The sequence below is a fragment of the Stegodyphus dumicola genome, chromosome X1 (assembly GCF_044657685.1).
Source record: "Stegodyphus dumicola isolate Sdum_Otavi_A_Nest chromosome X1, ASM4465768v1".
Taxonomy (NCBI): domain Eukaryota; kingdom Metazoa; phylum Arthropoda; class Arachnida; order Araneae; family Eresidae; genus Stegodyphus; species Stegodyphus dumicola.
Genome location: NC_140780.1, coordinates 240,284,633 through 240,301,221, shown reverse-complemented (window position 1 = coordinate 240,301,221; position 16,589 = coordinate 240,284,633). Strand labels below are relative to the sequence as shown.

Sequence of the window (16,589 nt, the reverse complement as noted above, 5' to 3'; positions counted from 1 at the left end):
TATTTCAACTTAAACGTATACCAAATTCCTACAAACATAAAATTCACAAAATAACTATCATTTCATTAAAATATAATTAAATTCAAAAACACTACTTAAAATATAAATGAGCACATACATTAAATTAATAAAAATTACCTTACAATCCTAATTACTTTAAACTAAATCATTGCTAATAACAATTTTCCCAATAATACCAAATTCCTTTCCACCTTACATTTAGAACAATGCATAAAAATAATTAAAAATACTAACTTACCTAATCTTCTTCAGAATCTTGATTACGTGGCAGATACACTTTTCTTCCTTCTGTTTCAGAATCTTTAAAATCATACTTATCTTTCAAAGCAAGACACCAGGTAAAATAAATAACATAATAAAACATCTTTATTTCTCTCTTGCACAGCCTTAAAAAACATTTCTTACTATCCTTTTCAATACCACTAAATACCCATTTCGAATTCACTTTACTTACGGCCATGGGATCCAAAAATTCACAAACACTATTTCACACAACACAGAATAAAGCCAAATACAAAATTCCCAGATTTTTCCTGATTAAAGAACAGTAATTCGTCCATTAATATCACATGACGTATCCCATGATCTCTCATTTCCCTCACACAAAATAATGCGTAATCAGAACTGAATACTACTCACATTCTTAACAAAGTCTAACTAACCTAATCTTCTTCCGAATCTTCCTTACATGATGGATACACTTTTATTATGGATTCAATAAAATTACTGAACGATTTTTTTTCCGAATTTTTCCTCCAAACTTCCTCTGCTAAATAAAAAGCAAAATTCTCCTTGTCGCAATGCCTAGGAATGGCGCTTTTTATACCACTCCAGGTGCCCTCTATTGTGTTGGTATGCGCACCACTTTCCGGATCTTTAAAATAATACTTGTGATTTACAGCAAGATGCTTAAACCCTTCATCTTCCAAACATTCATATGATTTCCAACAATCTGAAATAATTATAGTACCCGGTAAAATATATTGTTTTATAAAACTCAATAAACAATCTTTACTTCTATCTCGCACAACCTTAAAAAAACATTTATTACTACCCCTTTCAATCCCACCAAACACCCATTTTCCTTCCACTCTCCTACCTCTCTCATACTTCCGGTTCCCAAACTTACTCTCATCAATTTCCACAATCACATTCATACCACCAAGCATACCCATATCATTTTCGCAAAATTCCACGCACACTTCCCTACAAAAAGAATTCCAATCAGCTGCAGTCCTACTACTAATTTCTAAATCCGAAATCGAATAGTCAACTGGCAATCTATTCACCCAATAATAAGAAATCAATAAAATCTCACCCATACTCAAACGACTTTCAGCAAACCACGTACCCTTCCTTATACTCCGTTTCACAAAATGTCCATTTTCACCAGATTTCTTGCACCGCCATTCAAACTTATCAGTAATATCCTTCCTTTCACACAATCTCATTTCATTCCCACATTTTGGACATTCATACTTATCTGCAATTAAACCTACACTCATGCACCATTCAACCAATTCTTTTGAATTATCACACAAACGTATTAAAAATTTCGAATTCACTTTAGACAGCGCCATACAATCCCAAAATTATTCAACCCTACTTCACACAACACACAATGAAGCTTAATACAAAATAATATACATCCACAGATACTTGTCCAAATTCCCCCCTTTTCCGATTAAAGAACCGTAATTCGTCCATTAATATCACATGACATATCCCATGATCTCTCATTTCCCCCACACAAAATAATGCGTAATCGGAACTGAGTACTGCTCACATTATTACCAAAGTCCCAGGTAGTAACCTTTATCGCCTCCAAAATGTCGCCAAACTACCAGTTACCATATTGTAAAGATCAACCCTAAGAAGCACCGGAGCTGATTTAAGCTCTGGTCTAATTTAAGCTCTGATCGTAGGAGGGAGGGAAGTTCTTTTATCATCACAAAAAAATTAAATATACTTAAATTACAGCTGATGAAGATTCCAGGGCGAAACAGAATGAGGGTATGAGTGGGTGAAAACAAAAAATGAGGGGAATCTTGGTGAGAGAGACCGTTCTCTTTGACCGCACCTCTCGGCTGATATAATTATAGCCATCAAGCAGATGTGTGTAAGGGGTAAAATGAGTCTTGAATCTGACTCCTTAGGATGAATGTAAAGTTGCTGGTTACGCTTCCCCCCATTAGTGGATACTGTGGGAAGACAATGTATAGGACGTGCTTTAGTAGTTTATCTCAGTAATTCACTCTTATTGTACTCACTGTCACTTAACGCACATTTAAGAACACAAATTTCCTTTCCTGTGAGGATAACTAACTGTAAGTATCGATAACAATACACTAGATACGATGGCATGGCGAGAAATTTATGCATTCCTAAATAAACTCCCCCAAGGGAAAGGTTTCCGCATGTGAGAGAGGGGACTTTACTTGAGCGTCTCATGTTCTCATGAGTTCGTATTTCTAGGGAAATATAGTATTGCAAGGTCTGCTTATTGTTAAACTAAAACGTTAGGAATTCTAAATTTTTTCCCCTTTAAATTGTGTTTCAGTTTTATAAAAAGAAGTACCGGAGCTCATCTTATTTAGGGCTCCGGTGCGCTCCGGCTAAAATTGTAATTTATCTTAAAAATTGAGAAGCACCGGAGCCAGGCTCCGGCGCAATTTAAGCATTGTTTGGCGATGACTGAAACAGCAACTTGGCGATAATCCAAGGGGCGTCTTTAAATCTACTGTAACCGAAAAATTACAGTGGTGATTATCAATAGTAAAAATAAGTGATACTTTTCTGTTTTGCCGGTACAAATTTCGCCAAGCAGACTTTATTCGCAACAGCATGTAGTATACACGTAAAAAACGTTAACAAATGTTAGTTCTAAGAATTTTTTATTTTTAAGGCATAAACATTTTAATATCATTTAAAATTTTGTAAAAAGCCAATAAATGAAGACAATAAATTTGTAAAAAGACATTAATTTAAGAAGTTACTATGCTTTCACGGTTCAACATCCTGATTCGCCGGTTCATATCACGTGATCCCAAGTGATCTCATCTCGGTGAACTACACTACAAAAATCTAATTTTATCAGTCATTATCTATATAAATGTCAAGTTAAATCTTAATTCGGAATACAAGTTTAAATGCAAGAATTATTTCAATTCGTACAAATAGCTTTCTCAGAAATTATGTAAAACCGCTGTGCTTTACTTCGTCAATGCATTCTCATTAGAATTAATTACCCTTTCTATATTTTTGCCTTCGGGTGAGCGGTGTAATTGCATCCTTATTGATATAATTACTGTGAATGGCCTTAGGGCATAAAATTGATCTATCTGGTAAAAATTCTATGTAATTGTATGCCAGTATTGAAAGAAACAATCAATCTGATAAGAAATAGCTGCTACTTGTTTTGAAAATGAGGCGTAAACGGTTACCAGCGAGGATATTCCGTTTGACATCAGAGTTGTACCATTATTAGCGACTTATCGCCTGTGCCAGCAAAATGGAAAAGTGCGAAATAAGTAAAATTTTTGGCGACAAATTTCTCGCCAAAAATCCTGAAACAAAAACAAAAAATTTAGATAGCAAAAACGTAAAGTTTCTAACCAGAAATATATGACAAGAATTCATGTACACAGCGATATATTCTAACTCAAAAAAAAAAAAAAAAAAAAAAAAAAAAAAAACGCAGAATTGCACAATTTTTGCAGCAAAAAAATCTACGAACTACACACACCTAGCTTAAATAAATGAACAGGTCCTTTTTCCGTTTTGCCGGCGTAAACGATAAAATCGCCAATAGTGGTACAACTGATGCCAAACGGATTATCTTCACTGGTAACCTTTTAGCCTTCATTTTCAAAACAAGTCACAGCCATTCATCAGATTGATTGTTTCTTTCATTATTGGCATACAACGTTGCGGCGTGCAATGAACTGGAAGTTGATCTGTCAGCATTATCCTTATCTTCAGGGCATATGTTTTTATTTTATTCGGCTTATAATTCCTTACTAAATGCAGTATTTCATCTCGATGTACTCCGTCTTTGATGTGATGTAAATCAAATTCCTCGTCATTATAAATATCACGAATACACATCAAATAGTTTTCTGATTGCAATTTTCTAATTTCGACTATGCGTAATGTATGCTGTACGCATGCGCAGGTTGAAAGAAATGTTTAATAAAGTAAACAAATAAATATTAAGCTTTTTTTTTTGTAAATTTTGATATCCTTTAGATCATAATTGCTGTTTATTTCATAAATTACAGTATTATATTTTAATTTTATAATTTCTGCATGCCATCTTACCAGATTTAAATTGATGATCTATAATCCGGAATCACCAAAGTCCTGACGAGTCCGGATTTAAGACTTGACCGTACCAAACTTTTTTGCATGAAAAGCATAAGAAACTGTTCCTATTGTTTACAGATATTTGGAAGTGTGAAGAAGAGAAAGCAGTGATTAAGGATTATTAAACAGTGGGGTAAAATGCTAGTATATGGTACGGCCTTGGCATGATTTTTGAACATTGTCACCAACACCAAAATGACTCATTTACTGCTCATCATAAATACTGCATTAACTCTCTCCGGCACGCTACCTTTTAATTTTGAGTAAAATTAAAATTTTTTGAATAAAAAAAGAGGTAGGCAGTCTAATTAGGCCTAGAGGAGTACACAAGTAAAATTTTGTGAAGATAGCACTTATCGTTTTAATTTTGTGGGTGTGCCCAAAGTGGCACACTGATTGAATAGAGCTTTGAAAAGAGTGCTGAAACGAGCATTGTTGTCAATGAACTGACCGATGAGATATGGAGAAACAAAGAATACAGACTCTCAGTTGTCCTAGATTATTGGTGAGCCTAGGGTTTGCCGTTCGATTTTAGGCAAGATTTCAAGATAAAAATTTAAAACTAATATAGAATAAGGAGATTAGCATACAGCCAAAAAAATAACATAGAAATTTTTTTCAAACAATTCCTTTTATACCCTAAAAAAATCTGGAAGATTTCTTTGAAAAATGAGGGTGTTAAAAAACTAAACATAGCTAAAATATATGGACTGGTTTTGCCGCAAGGGTTAACTGCTCATCATAATGCAACCAAAAGTCGCTAAATCGCATGTATACCATTATATTACAATTAAACCAACAGTGGTTTCAATCCATAGTACATGTATCCTTCGGTATATGTGATGCTTAAGATAGGATACACACACACAAAAAAATTAGCACTAATGACAGAAAATAACAAAGTATTATAATGAATATTGATAAAAGAAAAAAAAAGGTTCAGATAATTTAAATTAACCATACTTGCACAATTACTTTCCCTTTTGTTAAAAAAATAACCAAAATTTGTGCAAACGCAATGTAATTATTTGTAACTATCCTCATCTGCACCATTTATATTGGGGAGTTCCTTATTCATTAAATACAAACACTCCCCCCCCCAATTTTGTAATAGCATGGCATATGAAATGATTTTTAGCCAATAATATTTTTAACTTTGAGTGAATTTATCAAATAAGTTATATAGCTATCTTTCTTTACACAGAGTTTGTATGATCCTTAAAAGTCCATAGTGTTTGTAAAATGACTTTAAGTCTTTAATTTTGGCTAAAATGTACTAATGTCCTTAATTTTGCTTAGCTGATATTTCCATCCAATTTCTGTGACTGAGATTCTTAATGTGAATTAGACCCCATAAGCATTGTGCAAATCGAACACACGCGTGAGTGAAACTGTCAATTTTTTTCACTTATACTGTAATATACTATTGCAGTTTTAGGTCATTAGCTTTAATTTCTAATATTAAGATGTAGAACAATGTGAAAATTCTAAATAAGTAGCAGATGAAATGACAGCGTCACATGCGAAGCAAGGAAAATGAACATTTATATTGTTGCATTGAAACGTTTTCATTTTTTCTTTGTCTGTATTACCTTATCTTTATTTTCAGATACATTGTGCAAAAATATTTGATATTTGTAAAATTATTATAAGTTAAAGAAATATCAAAACTGCTAAAATTTTTGTCGACCCACAGTTTAAGAAATCCTGAACTACTGTCTGTATTTATTGAAAAGTATATTTTGGCCTTCGACGTTCTGTCACGAAAATGTAATCTTCAGAAAAGTTGATGGTTGAATTTCATTAAAATTTTTTTATGATTTTCATTCACTTCCACCCACTGTTATCAGTTAATTCATAAACTCTTTAAAGATATGAATAGAAGACATGAATAGAGCCCTCAAAAAAGGAGAATGGGTACTTACATATTAGTGCAACTACCTTGGTGCAGTTTGGAGATTTTTTTACTAAAGAAAAAGGATGATTACTTAAAATTGCAAAAAGTTATTTATTTCATACATGCATGCTATTAGGTGCATATTTTACTCTAGTATTATACCCAAAACCAGTTTATAAAATTAATTACAAACAGGCTTTTGTTCAGGTGCAAATTTTATAATGATCACTTTAAGAATAGATTCAAAGCAGTTGTTTCCTTTACCAATGACAGTTAGATAGTTATGATGGTGTATGAATGCCACTAAATACAATTTTCAATTGTAAAAAACTGTGTCCATGTGCTTCTTGTTATGCCATTTTGTGAATCCTCACATTCTTTTTATGTTTTGCATATATACACAGCAAAACAAAAAAAGAGACAGTTCTGTATCTCCCGTTTTTCTGGGCCGCTTGACGAAATTCAAATTGCGTTTTTCATGTCTCGAAAGTGTGACTTAGGGTATATATACAAAGGTTGATCCAAAAAAAGTTTATAAGCAGAAGCATTTGAAACGTAATAATTGTGGAGCGAATATTTCCACCCAGGGTGGTTGACAGATGGCCTAGTTGCCCTACAGTGGTTCTACGAGTAAGTAGGGTCAGTACGCAGAAACTTAAAAGCGACACTAATGGCACGACGTCTAAAAAAGTGGTCTCGCATAGAGGTGCGAGCCGTAATTCGATTCTTATAGGACAAGAATGTGGCCGCATGCGAAATTCACAGACAAATCATTGAGGTATATGGGGACAAAGCAATGAGTAGACAACAGGTAGCGAAATGGTATCGTTCTTATCAAGTGGGCAGGGAGCATGTGGAAAACCGTAATATGGAAGTGAGCGGCCGTCCAAGTTCTTCAAGGACGGATATCAACACGGCATGTGTTGAAGAAATCATCCAAAGGGATCAACGAGTAACTGTGCGTGAGATTGCCTCAGAGTTGGACCTGAGTTATGGTATCGTTCAGCGTATTGTAACCAATGAGTTGCGATGTTCCAAAGTTTGTGCCCGCTGGGTTCCATGTGTGTTGTCCGCGGAGCATAAGGCCACTCGAATGATGTGCAGCCTCACATTTCTTCAGCGATACCATTCAGACGGCCAACACTTCATTGATCGCATCGTTATCGGTGATAAAACATGGCTTCATCACTTCACTCTCACATCCAAAAGAGCCACGATGGAGTGGAAACACGCTGGATCACCGACGAGGAAGAAGTTTAAGGTCACACCCTCTGCTGGTAAAGTGATGGCAACCTTTTTCTGGGATACGACTGGTGTTTTCCTAAGCGAGTATTTGGAGTGGCTCCATACAATTAAGACCGATTGTTATTGTGCCACCTTAACAAAATTGCGTAAAGCCATCCGACGCAAACGGCCTGGATTACTGAGCAAAGACATCATTCTTCTGCATAACAATGCTAGACCCCATACAGCTCGCCAGACTCAGGAATTGCTGCAAAGGTTTAAGTGGAAGGTCTGGAATCACCCCCCCCCAATACAGCCCCGATTTGGCTCCAAGTGACTATTTCATTTTTCTGGCGTTGAAGTGATACTTATCTGGAACACAGTTCACCTCAGACCATGCAGTGAAAACAGCTGCCGAGAAATGGCTCAATAAGCAGGACCTGATTACTACCAAGACAGGATAAACAAGTTGGTCGAATGTTCTGACAAATGCCTAAACAGGTTTGGCGACTATGTGGAAAAGTGAAGGCCAGATGTGTCTCTTGATTCCCATTTGTATCTTGTTTTTATTGTTAATAAATACTTTTTCATTTGCCTTGTAAACTTTTTTTTTGGTTCATCCCTCGTATATATATATATATAGCATATAAATTATATATAGCATTGTTCTAATATAGGTATTTTGAGACAAAATCAGACTTTTTTTTAAATGACGTGCAATTTTTTTTCCACATTTCGGTCATTTCCTCAGTCGACAATTTTTGCGACATCTGGTAAACCAACTGAATTCAAATACTGGCGAGCTTCGAGTATGAAATGATTTTCAAACCAGTCATTGTTTAATGCTAGTGTCAACCATGTTCTTTTGTTTGCACAATATATAACAGAGAAAATCTTTACTCCTTTAACTGTTTGAGGTCATGTATTTTTTCGGATTATGAAAAGTTTACACTTGTGTGTTCTTGCAGCATTTGTATATGCTAAAATTATTAGTCTCGCTTTGGAATCTTTTACAGTAGTTGGAGCCTTTTTTGTAGAGTCTACCAAGGTATTTTGCAGTACATATTGCCAGAAAAGACCAGTTTCATCAGCCTTTTAAATTTTTTCTGGAGATAACTTTTCAATATTAGTGAGTTTAATGAATTCTTCTGCAAATAGTTCAGCAGCTTAAGTATCAACTGATGTTTTTCACCTGAAATTTTTAATTGCCTTATAACCATGGCGATTTTTTTAAGTTGGTTAACCTGTCAAATATGTGTACTCAGATTTTAAGTTCATTTCTTCATGAAATATTTTAGCTGGAGCCATTAGCATTAGACCCGTCAATGGCATGACTATTGAATCTTTACGTTATAGTAACTTGGCGATTTTTTGGCGAAAATTTGGTGACCAACCCTGCTACAGCAACCTGCTAGTTTTGTTTTGGACGTCATTTTGTTTTCACGAAGTAAAGGCATTTTTTTTTTTACTCAACATTTTCCCCAACAATCTGCTAGCCGAATTACGCTTATACTAGAACTTTTATGGAATAAAAATGCTTAATCATGACGAAGATTAAGTGCGAAATTGGGAGAAAGTGCAGAATCGCAAACTGCTTGCTGCGTTTTTAAGAATTGCACATACACGGTATCCATGTACACATAGACCTATTTTCACTTAAAAAAAATCCCAGAATTGCACAAAAATGGGATTGCGCGCACTCTTGACTTTATCTATACATACATCGACCTATTTTCACTTAAAAAGTCAAAGAAAACTGACAAAAATCCAATTCTTCTTACTCTTGTAAAAAGCACCAGACAAATAAGTGGGTGATTCTGCACTTTAGCAACGAAATTGTTTCTAAGTGCTTATTAGCTAAAATCACGATCGAAATTTTCCGGAAAATGTCACATTACATGTCTCATGATCTCTCATTTCTCTGAGACAAAATAATCTGTGATTCGAACTGTGTCCAGATTCAGATTATTGCTAAAGTCCTAGCTAGTAACCTTTATCGCCTTACCAAAATGGCGCCAAACTACCTGTTACCATATTCTAAAGATTAGCCGCACGCCCTTGTGCGGATGCTGTCTGACCTTTTGATTCAATCATTGACCTTCTGATTCAATCATCCCTTTGTCATAATCATCACTTTAGCATAATGAATAATTTTTCTGTTATTCGTTGCGAGTGAGGTGTCGGAAGCCACAGAAAATTCAGAAGGTTCCTTTTTCTGTTTTCTTATGTCATATACATTTGACTTTGTAATGCCATACACCTCACATAATTTTGAGACCGAAATACTTTTATCCATTTTTTGCAGCAATTCCAGTTGGCCATCGAAAGATGCTTTCGCTTTGTAGATCCTGTTGCTGCTCCAGAATTAGAAACTCTTTCCGACATAATCGAAAGTTCAAACTTTAATTTTCATAAAATTATTGTAATAATAACAGTGAGCAAAAAATCATAAGCTTGATCAAATCAAAAATTTAAGGAAGAGAACAGTCTGCTATGCTATCTGAAATTCCTTGGAATTCATAAAGTATAACTTTTGCCTAGTTTAATAGCATCCACTATACATTATTGGCTACATATCAAGAGAATGGAACAAAAGAGAAGTTGTTCCGCTAAATGTTGTCTTGCTTCTATCTAACACTCAGGTATTAAGCCTGAATTGTATCAGTTTAGTTATTTATTATAATTACGTCCATTTCTTGCAGATGCTTAAAGCTTATCTCAGTTCTGAATAAATAAATTTTCACGTATACTTAAGCCTTGTCAAAGGCCGTGTCTAGATATCTTGCTGCCTGATGCAGTCTCTGTGGGTCCTACATTTTGCTACCAAGCTTCTCCATAAGTTCTAAATTTTTGCTGCCCCTAAATTTTTGGGCCCCAGTGCTTTCCCTAAATTCTAAAAATTTTGTCATCCTTTAATTTTGTTGTACAGTGCTTCTCTAAATTCCAAAAATTTCAAAAAAAAAAAAAAAAAAAAAAAAAAAAAAGTATATTGATTAATGATCTGCCTGCCATATCATTGGGCCCTAGGTTCAAGTCTTTGAGAACACTGGACTGATTAACTAAAAGTTTTCTTATGAACATAACTTCACTAGATGGTGTTAAGGAAAGAAAGGTGGGAGATACTCCGATTTCCAGGGGTGTTCTATATCAAAATCAGGGTGCAGCTGTACAATTAGTGTTGTAGGAACTGTAACTTTAAAACAACTTGTGAAGTTTTGTTATCCTGCCCACTTCTTGCTGTTCTTTCATTATCAGAGTATTTGCCTTACCTGAGTGGACCTACCCTTGTCATCTAGCTTTCTTGCTACTGTTGACATCTGTTGCTGAAATCCATTCAAGGAACAGAACTGGAAAGTGGTAATACAGCAAAGGATCTAATGGCAAAGTAATCTTTTCATTTTAAGTAAACAGTTTTAAGTAAGCATACTTTCCTGTCATCAAGGTTTTGTTGTTGTAGTTAAGTAGAGTGAAACCTGATCATGAGTAATAGTTGTTTCTTCTGCAATACTCTTCTAAATTTCTAGGAGTGGTTTAAGATATTTGCCAATGAATAACAAAGGACAAATGTCCATCTTGAAGCATTTTATAATCTTCCTGCTTCCATAACTGTCTGGCTTTGCTTCTAAAAGTCTGCCAACTTATCCCTTTGAAGATTCTTGTAAATGAAACTTGAGTGTCATAAAAATTGCTTTGATTAGATTAAGCATTTATAATCAAAATTTTAAATTGCAAAAGTGTGTGAGGGATTGTGCTTGTGATGCCTTTGAATGATTTTATGACATTATTTATATTTTAGAAACTAATAAAACTAGAATGGATATAGTTATGTTGCATGTGTACTGGTTCATAATGAATTGAATGCACATAGAACCAATGATAGCTTGATAAAGTTTATTTTACCTAAAGGAACATTTTACAGTTCTTTAACTTTCCACAGAAATACTCGTACAGCTCATCAGCATTACGGACCACAATCCATAGTTACACTTCAAACTACAAAGAGCATTAAACACAACACAGTACAAAGTGCATCTAAAGAGGGAAGCTCACATGGAGATATCTTATTATTCTCTAGTCGACTCTAAACTAAGAACCTGAGAGCTAATGCTCTCTCCGGTCTTATGTAGTTTTTCCCTTGTCGCTGAGAAATCTCTATCATCTTCCATTTCTTGAAGGCATATGTGGTTAAAGTTGCGTATAAGGGCCGGATGCATTTACATATAGGAACCAATTGCAGTATCAATTAGTTTTATCAGGGACCAGACTAACATGTCATCAAATATTTGGCAGGTTTGGGGACTTCGGGCGATTTTCATCAAATTTAAGCCATTGCCAGCTTGGTGATATCTCGCAGATTTAGCGAGATAGTGATTTACCTCAATGTTAATTAGGTTTGTCCCTGTAATCTTATTTTTCCGGCAGATCTTCGAATCTTCAGCTTTTCAAGTTGCCTTATACAAAAGGTACTTAACTGTAAATTCACCAATATTATTTTATGTAGAAGAATCCGTAACAGTTATTAAGTTTGACTTTTGGTCATTCCTTGAAAAAAAAGAGACTTGATTTGTTATTTAATGTAATATAACATTTTACACGTGTAAGAATGATTTTGGATATTAGTAACTATTGCTTTAGGAAAATTCTTTCATATATTTTCGTTCCTAATTGTATTTTATTCCCTTTTTTAATGTTTTAGTGCTATTTATGTATATAATTAATATGTTACATAAAGTTTTAAATTTATGTTTTATTGGTTGGCTTTTTGCAGATTTGTAATGATTCATTTTTATAATTTTATTTAAAAAATATTAATTTTAACTTTTGTTATTGAACTGTTTTAAACGATGTATCCTAATGTTCTCAATTGTGCCTTTCTTATTTGACCATTAATTTTGATTTTTAATGCTTCTGTGCATCAACGCTTACTGCTGTAAGCAATTATGTGACATAGTTCCATATTTATTGATTGAGGCATTTTGGATTGATGTTATGTAAAAAGAGCTGATGTAGATTTAGTTTGTATTATAAAAATAAAGTTTTCATTGTTTTTATTTTATATCTTGAATAAGTGATTTTTTTTCCTTATACATTTTTGCATTTAGAAATTGTTGAAGAAGTTCAGCTAAGAAAATATGGCAAGTTTCTTGAAGAATATGGGACACAATTGAGAGCAATTGAACATGCACTAGATGATACTTTGAGTGATGTTTGGAATTCTGATTTAGATCCACTTTCATTATTAGTATGTATTATTAGTTTGGAATATAATAGATATCTCTTTCTAAAATTGAACATTTGGTTCATACACTGAAAAGACAAATTATTATACATACTGTTAAATACAGTATGTATAATACCATTCCATCTTTTGTTTGGTTAACAACAGCAGTAACAGGGAAGGGATTTGTTGAGGAAATGAAAGTTAGATGTAGTATTGACGCTCAGCAGTCCTGCAGTGTCTGCCATAAAACCATCATTAGAGCATCCTTATGAATTCAGAGAGTGAGACCATTGTAGCTCCCCTCACAGATGCTCAAGAGGATTCATTTCTGGGGACCTTGGAAGCCAGGTGAGTATTTCAGCCGCATTGCCATGTTCACTGAACCACTCCTGTGAGATATGCAAGCAATGTTTTGGAACATTATCTACTTGAAAGAGTACATTGTTCTGTGGGAACAGCCAAGCGCATAAAAGGCTATAGATGTACGAGGGTTGGAACTTTAATAGTGGCAACACAGCTGAAACAACGCTACGCAACAAAACCAAAGACTATCGTGCATACCACACGTGAACTACATACCTACCTTACCTCTCAGCAAAACGACTCGTCCTGCCTACGTTACGCGCATGCGGAGTGACGCGAAGAATGAATCCTTGTATTAGCTCGCGGTCTAAAGTAAGTGTTGTCAGGATGTTTTCAAAACAAGAACAACGATGTTGGATTAAAATTGAATGTGCCAGAGGTCGTACAGCATGACAGTGTCATCAAGAGCTCCAAGAGGCTTGCGGGGAATCTGTATTGCCTTACAGAACCTTAGCAAGATGAGTGAAAGTATTCAATGAAGGACGCCAAAACGTGGCAGACATGCTGCGGCCAGGTCGTCCGAGTGTCAGCGATGCAGACAGTGATCGCCGCCAAACGATTCGTCAGCTGGCCGGACAAACAGGATTAGCGCATATGACTGTGCTGAACATCCTGAAGGAACAGCTGTCCATGAGAAAAATTGCTTCACGATGGGTTCCACATCAATTGACGGAAATACAGAAATGGCTACGATACGATGCTGCCCGAACCCACCTGGAGTGCTATGAGCGCGAAGGAGATGCTTTTTTACGCCGTATCATTACGCTGGATGAGACTTGGGCTCGATCGTACCAGCCAGAACTGAAACGCCAGTCAAACGAATGGCGTCATCACGGGTCACCACGACGTTCGAAATTTCGTCAGAACCCCAGCAATGTGAAAGTTATGGTGATTTTCGTGTACGACTGTGATGGTGTCATCCTAACGCATACCGTTCCCCCACAGCAGACCGTCACTGCGCAGTATTACTGCTCATTTTTGGAGCACAATCTCCGACCAGCTTTGAGAAAAAAACGGCGACACTTTCTGCAGAACGCTTCTCTCATTTTGCATGACAATGCTCGGCTGCATGCAGCGCAAGCTGTGACTGATTTGTTCAAGTGATGGGGCTGGGAAGGGCTTTACTATCCACCATACTCCCCAGATCTAAGCCCTTGTGACTATGACTTAATTCCTAAGATGAAGGAACCACTTCGTGGCAGTTGCTTCCAAACTGTTCCTGAGATTCTTGCGGCAGTAGACCGGTCCATTCAAACTATCAACAAAACAGGCGCTGCTACAGGTATTCTGCGACTTCCACATCGTTGGAAACGGGTTGTACACAATGCTGGCGACTATATTGAAGGACTGTAAAACATGGTGACATGAATCACTTTTGTATTCCTTGTAAATAAATAGTTGCCACTATTAAAGTTCCAGCCCTCGTAGCTTGAGCTCAACAGGGTTCCATTCACTGTGGTGTGACGGCACCATGAGAATTACATGAAGATGCCACAGTTAGTTACATAGCCATTACCTGCCAATACAGTGCCTGTCTGATGCAAGTGATGCAATGTTTTGTGCATTTTACACTATACACAAACTCTGCTATCCACCTATAGCAGCTTAAATGTCAAATTGCCAAACCAGATGACTTATAGCCATTCCTTCTACTAGACATGTTTCCACTCCTGAGATGGCTGCTGGCTGTTATAACTGAATTACGTCTGTTGCCAACAGACAGATCTTGTGGAGATTCTGAGTGAAGCAATTTCATTAAATCCTGTTATAGTATGATGTGAGGTTTGTGCTTCTTGCTGTTAATATGATACAGCTGAGTCTATGAGTACCTTGTGCATGGCTTGTTTGTATGCATCTATACTTTGTATGGAGCATGCTAGTTTTTCTGCTGAGGCGCTGTGATTACTCTGTGGCATGCTCAGCAGTTTGGTAGTTTCTGATATTGATGAAATGCAAGTACCAATAATTTGTCAGTGATCAAACTGGCTTAGATTGCCGTCTTTACCAATGATAACAATTTTTAGCATGCTCATTGAAGCTCGCATATTTATACTTATTGACTCTGACAAAAGCCAGGGCCTTGTCTGTTATTGGTTCTCATTATGCTTATTTACAACATCATATGGCAAATAAGTATTGTTACGTTTTTCTCCTCACGTTAAGGGGTCGTGGATTTGGAGTGAACAACAATGACACTTGATGAAGTATGAAAGCACAATATATTAGCCAGTATTATTCAAGACAGCCCCCAAAACACTTTTGTAGTCCTTAAAGAACTACTATAAACACGCTGAAACAATCAGTGACACAGCCTTCAGGCTGTCTGGCTGCAACGGTGGAGACAGCTTCACGGCAAAGCACCAGAGTACAGCTCCCGATTCTGCTCGGTTGTTTTCGGAACTCCACATACCATTGAGACTGTCCACGCTACAACTCATGATACACAAGAGTACAGCTCCCGACTGTTCACCCGTTTCCGGAGCTCAACACACTCTAAGATGCAACTCGACAATGCACTAACGTGCGATACACTAAGAGACTCTCTCGATGCACTTGACGACCAGCTCGACACTTGACTAAGAGATGGACTCCGCACTGACTCGCGATCAACTCGCTAGCTGATACACTGACTGACTCTCCACGTGCCAGCAGGGTTTAGATAGCTTTTGGCTTGTGTTCGAGAACATTCTAGGCTAAACCAGTAAGAAGTTCGTTCCAGAAGGTTCTCCATCCATCTATGGCATGTTGCCAATTTTATTGCCAAACGGACGATTTATCGCCAAATATGACAACCCTGCCTTCAATTGTCGTTTTCTTGCAACCCTAAACCTGCTTTGCTAGGAAGCTGTCTTACTGCGCCTGGACATTTTGTAACAGTATATTAATTTGTCTTTTCAGTGTTTGTATTTATATAAAGACAACTTGTATACTATAATTATACAGTTCAGAAACGTGATTATAGGCTGTATTTTCTCAAATGTTGATTCTCAACATGTACTTCCAGTGTTTTTAAAAATAAAATGCAATATTTGTTTGAAAGCAGTTTAGGAAGGTTCTGTGATAATTGTTTTAGCTTTGTATTGTGTTTCTCGTAAAGTAAAAATCCAATTAGTAATTTATTCAGCATGTTTAGGTTTTTAATAGCGAAAGATTGCAAAATTAACTTACAAGCATTTGAGATTAAAATTAGAGAGCAGCTGAAAAATAAAAAGTTTTTTTTTTTTTTTCCCAATTTTCTGTTCTCTGTTTCTTGAATTCTATGTTTATAGCCAGATTCTTTATTTTTGATGAATATTTGTATTAAATGCACCACCATGAATTTTATTGATAAAGATACAATGTTCTTTATTTAATTAAACTGCAGTGAATATTTTTCTAAAAATAACTTAAGGACATCATAAAAATATATTTTTTTCATTCCCACACCTCGCAGAATCCTCCCCTCATAGCATTAGTATTATTTTGATAAAATTAATCTTATTTAAAAGAACTAGTTGA

The 16,589-nt window shown here is 35.8% G+C and overlaps 1 protein-coding gene across 4 annotated transcripts in view; it reads left to right on the top strand.

Moving 5' to 3' along the window:
- SWIP (strumpellin and WASH-interacting protein) overlaps positions 1 to 16,589 on the top strand; it is a 228,808-nt gene that overhangs the window by 4,117 nt on the left and 208,102 nt on the right. For 3 of the 4 annotated variants that reach the window (XM_085807262.1, XM_085807261.1, XM_085807264.1), the window contains one exon: positions 12,610 to 12,749. The exons of the other annotated variant lie outside the window; for it this stretch is intronic. In XM_085807262.1, the coding sequence (XP_085663388.1) occupies positions 12,610 to 12,749 (140 nt within the window). Of the gene's footprint in view, positions 1 to 12,609; positions 12,750 to 16,589 lie in introns of those variants that run through there. 4 annotated transcript variants of the gene reach the window in all.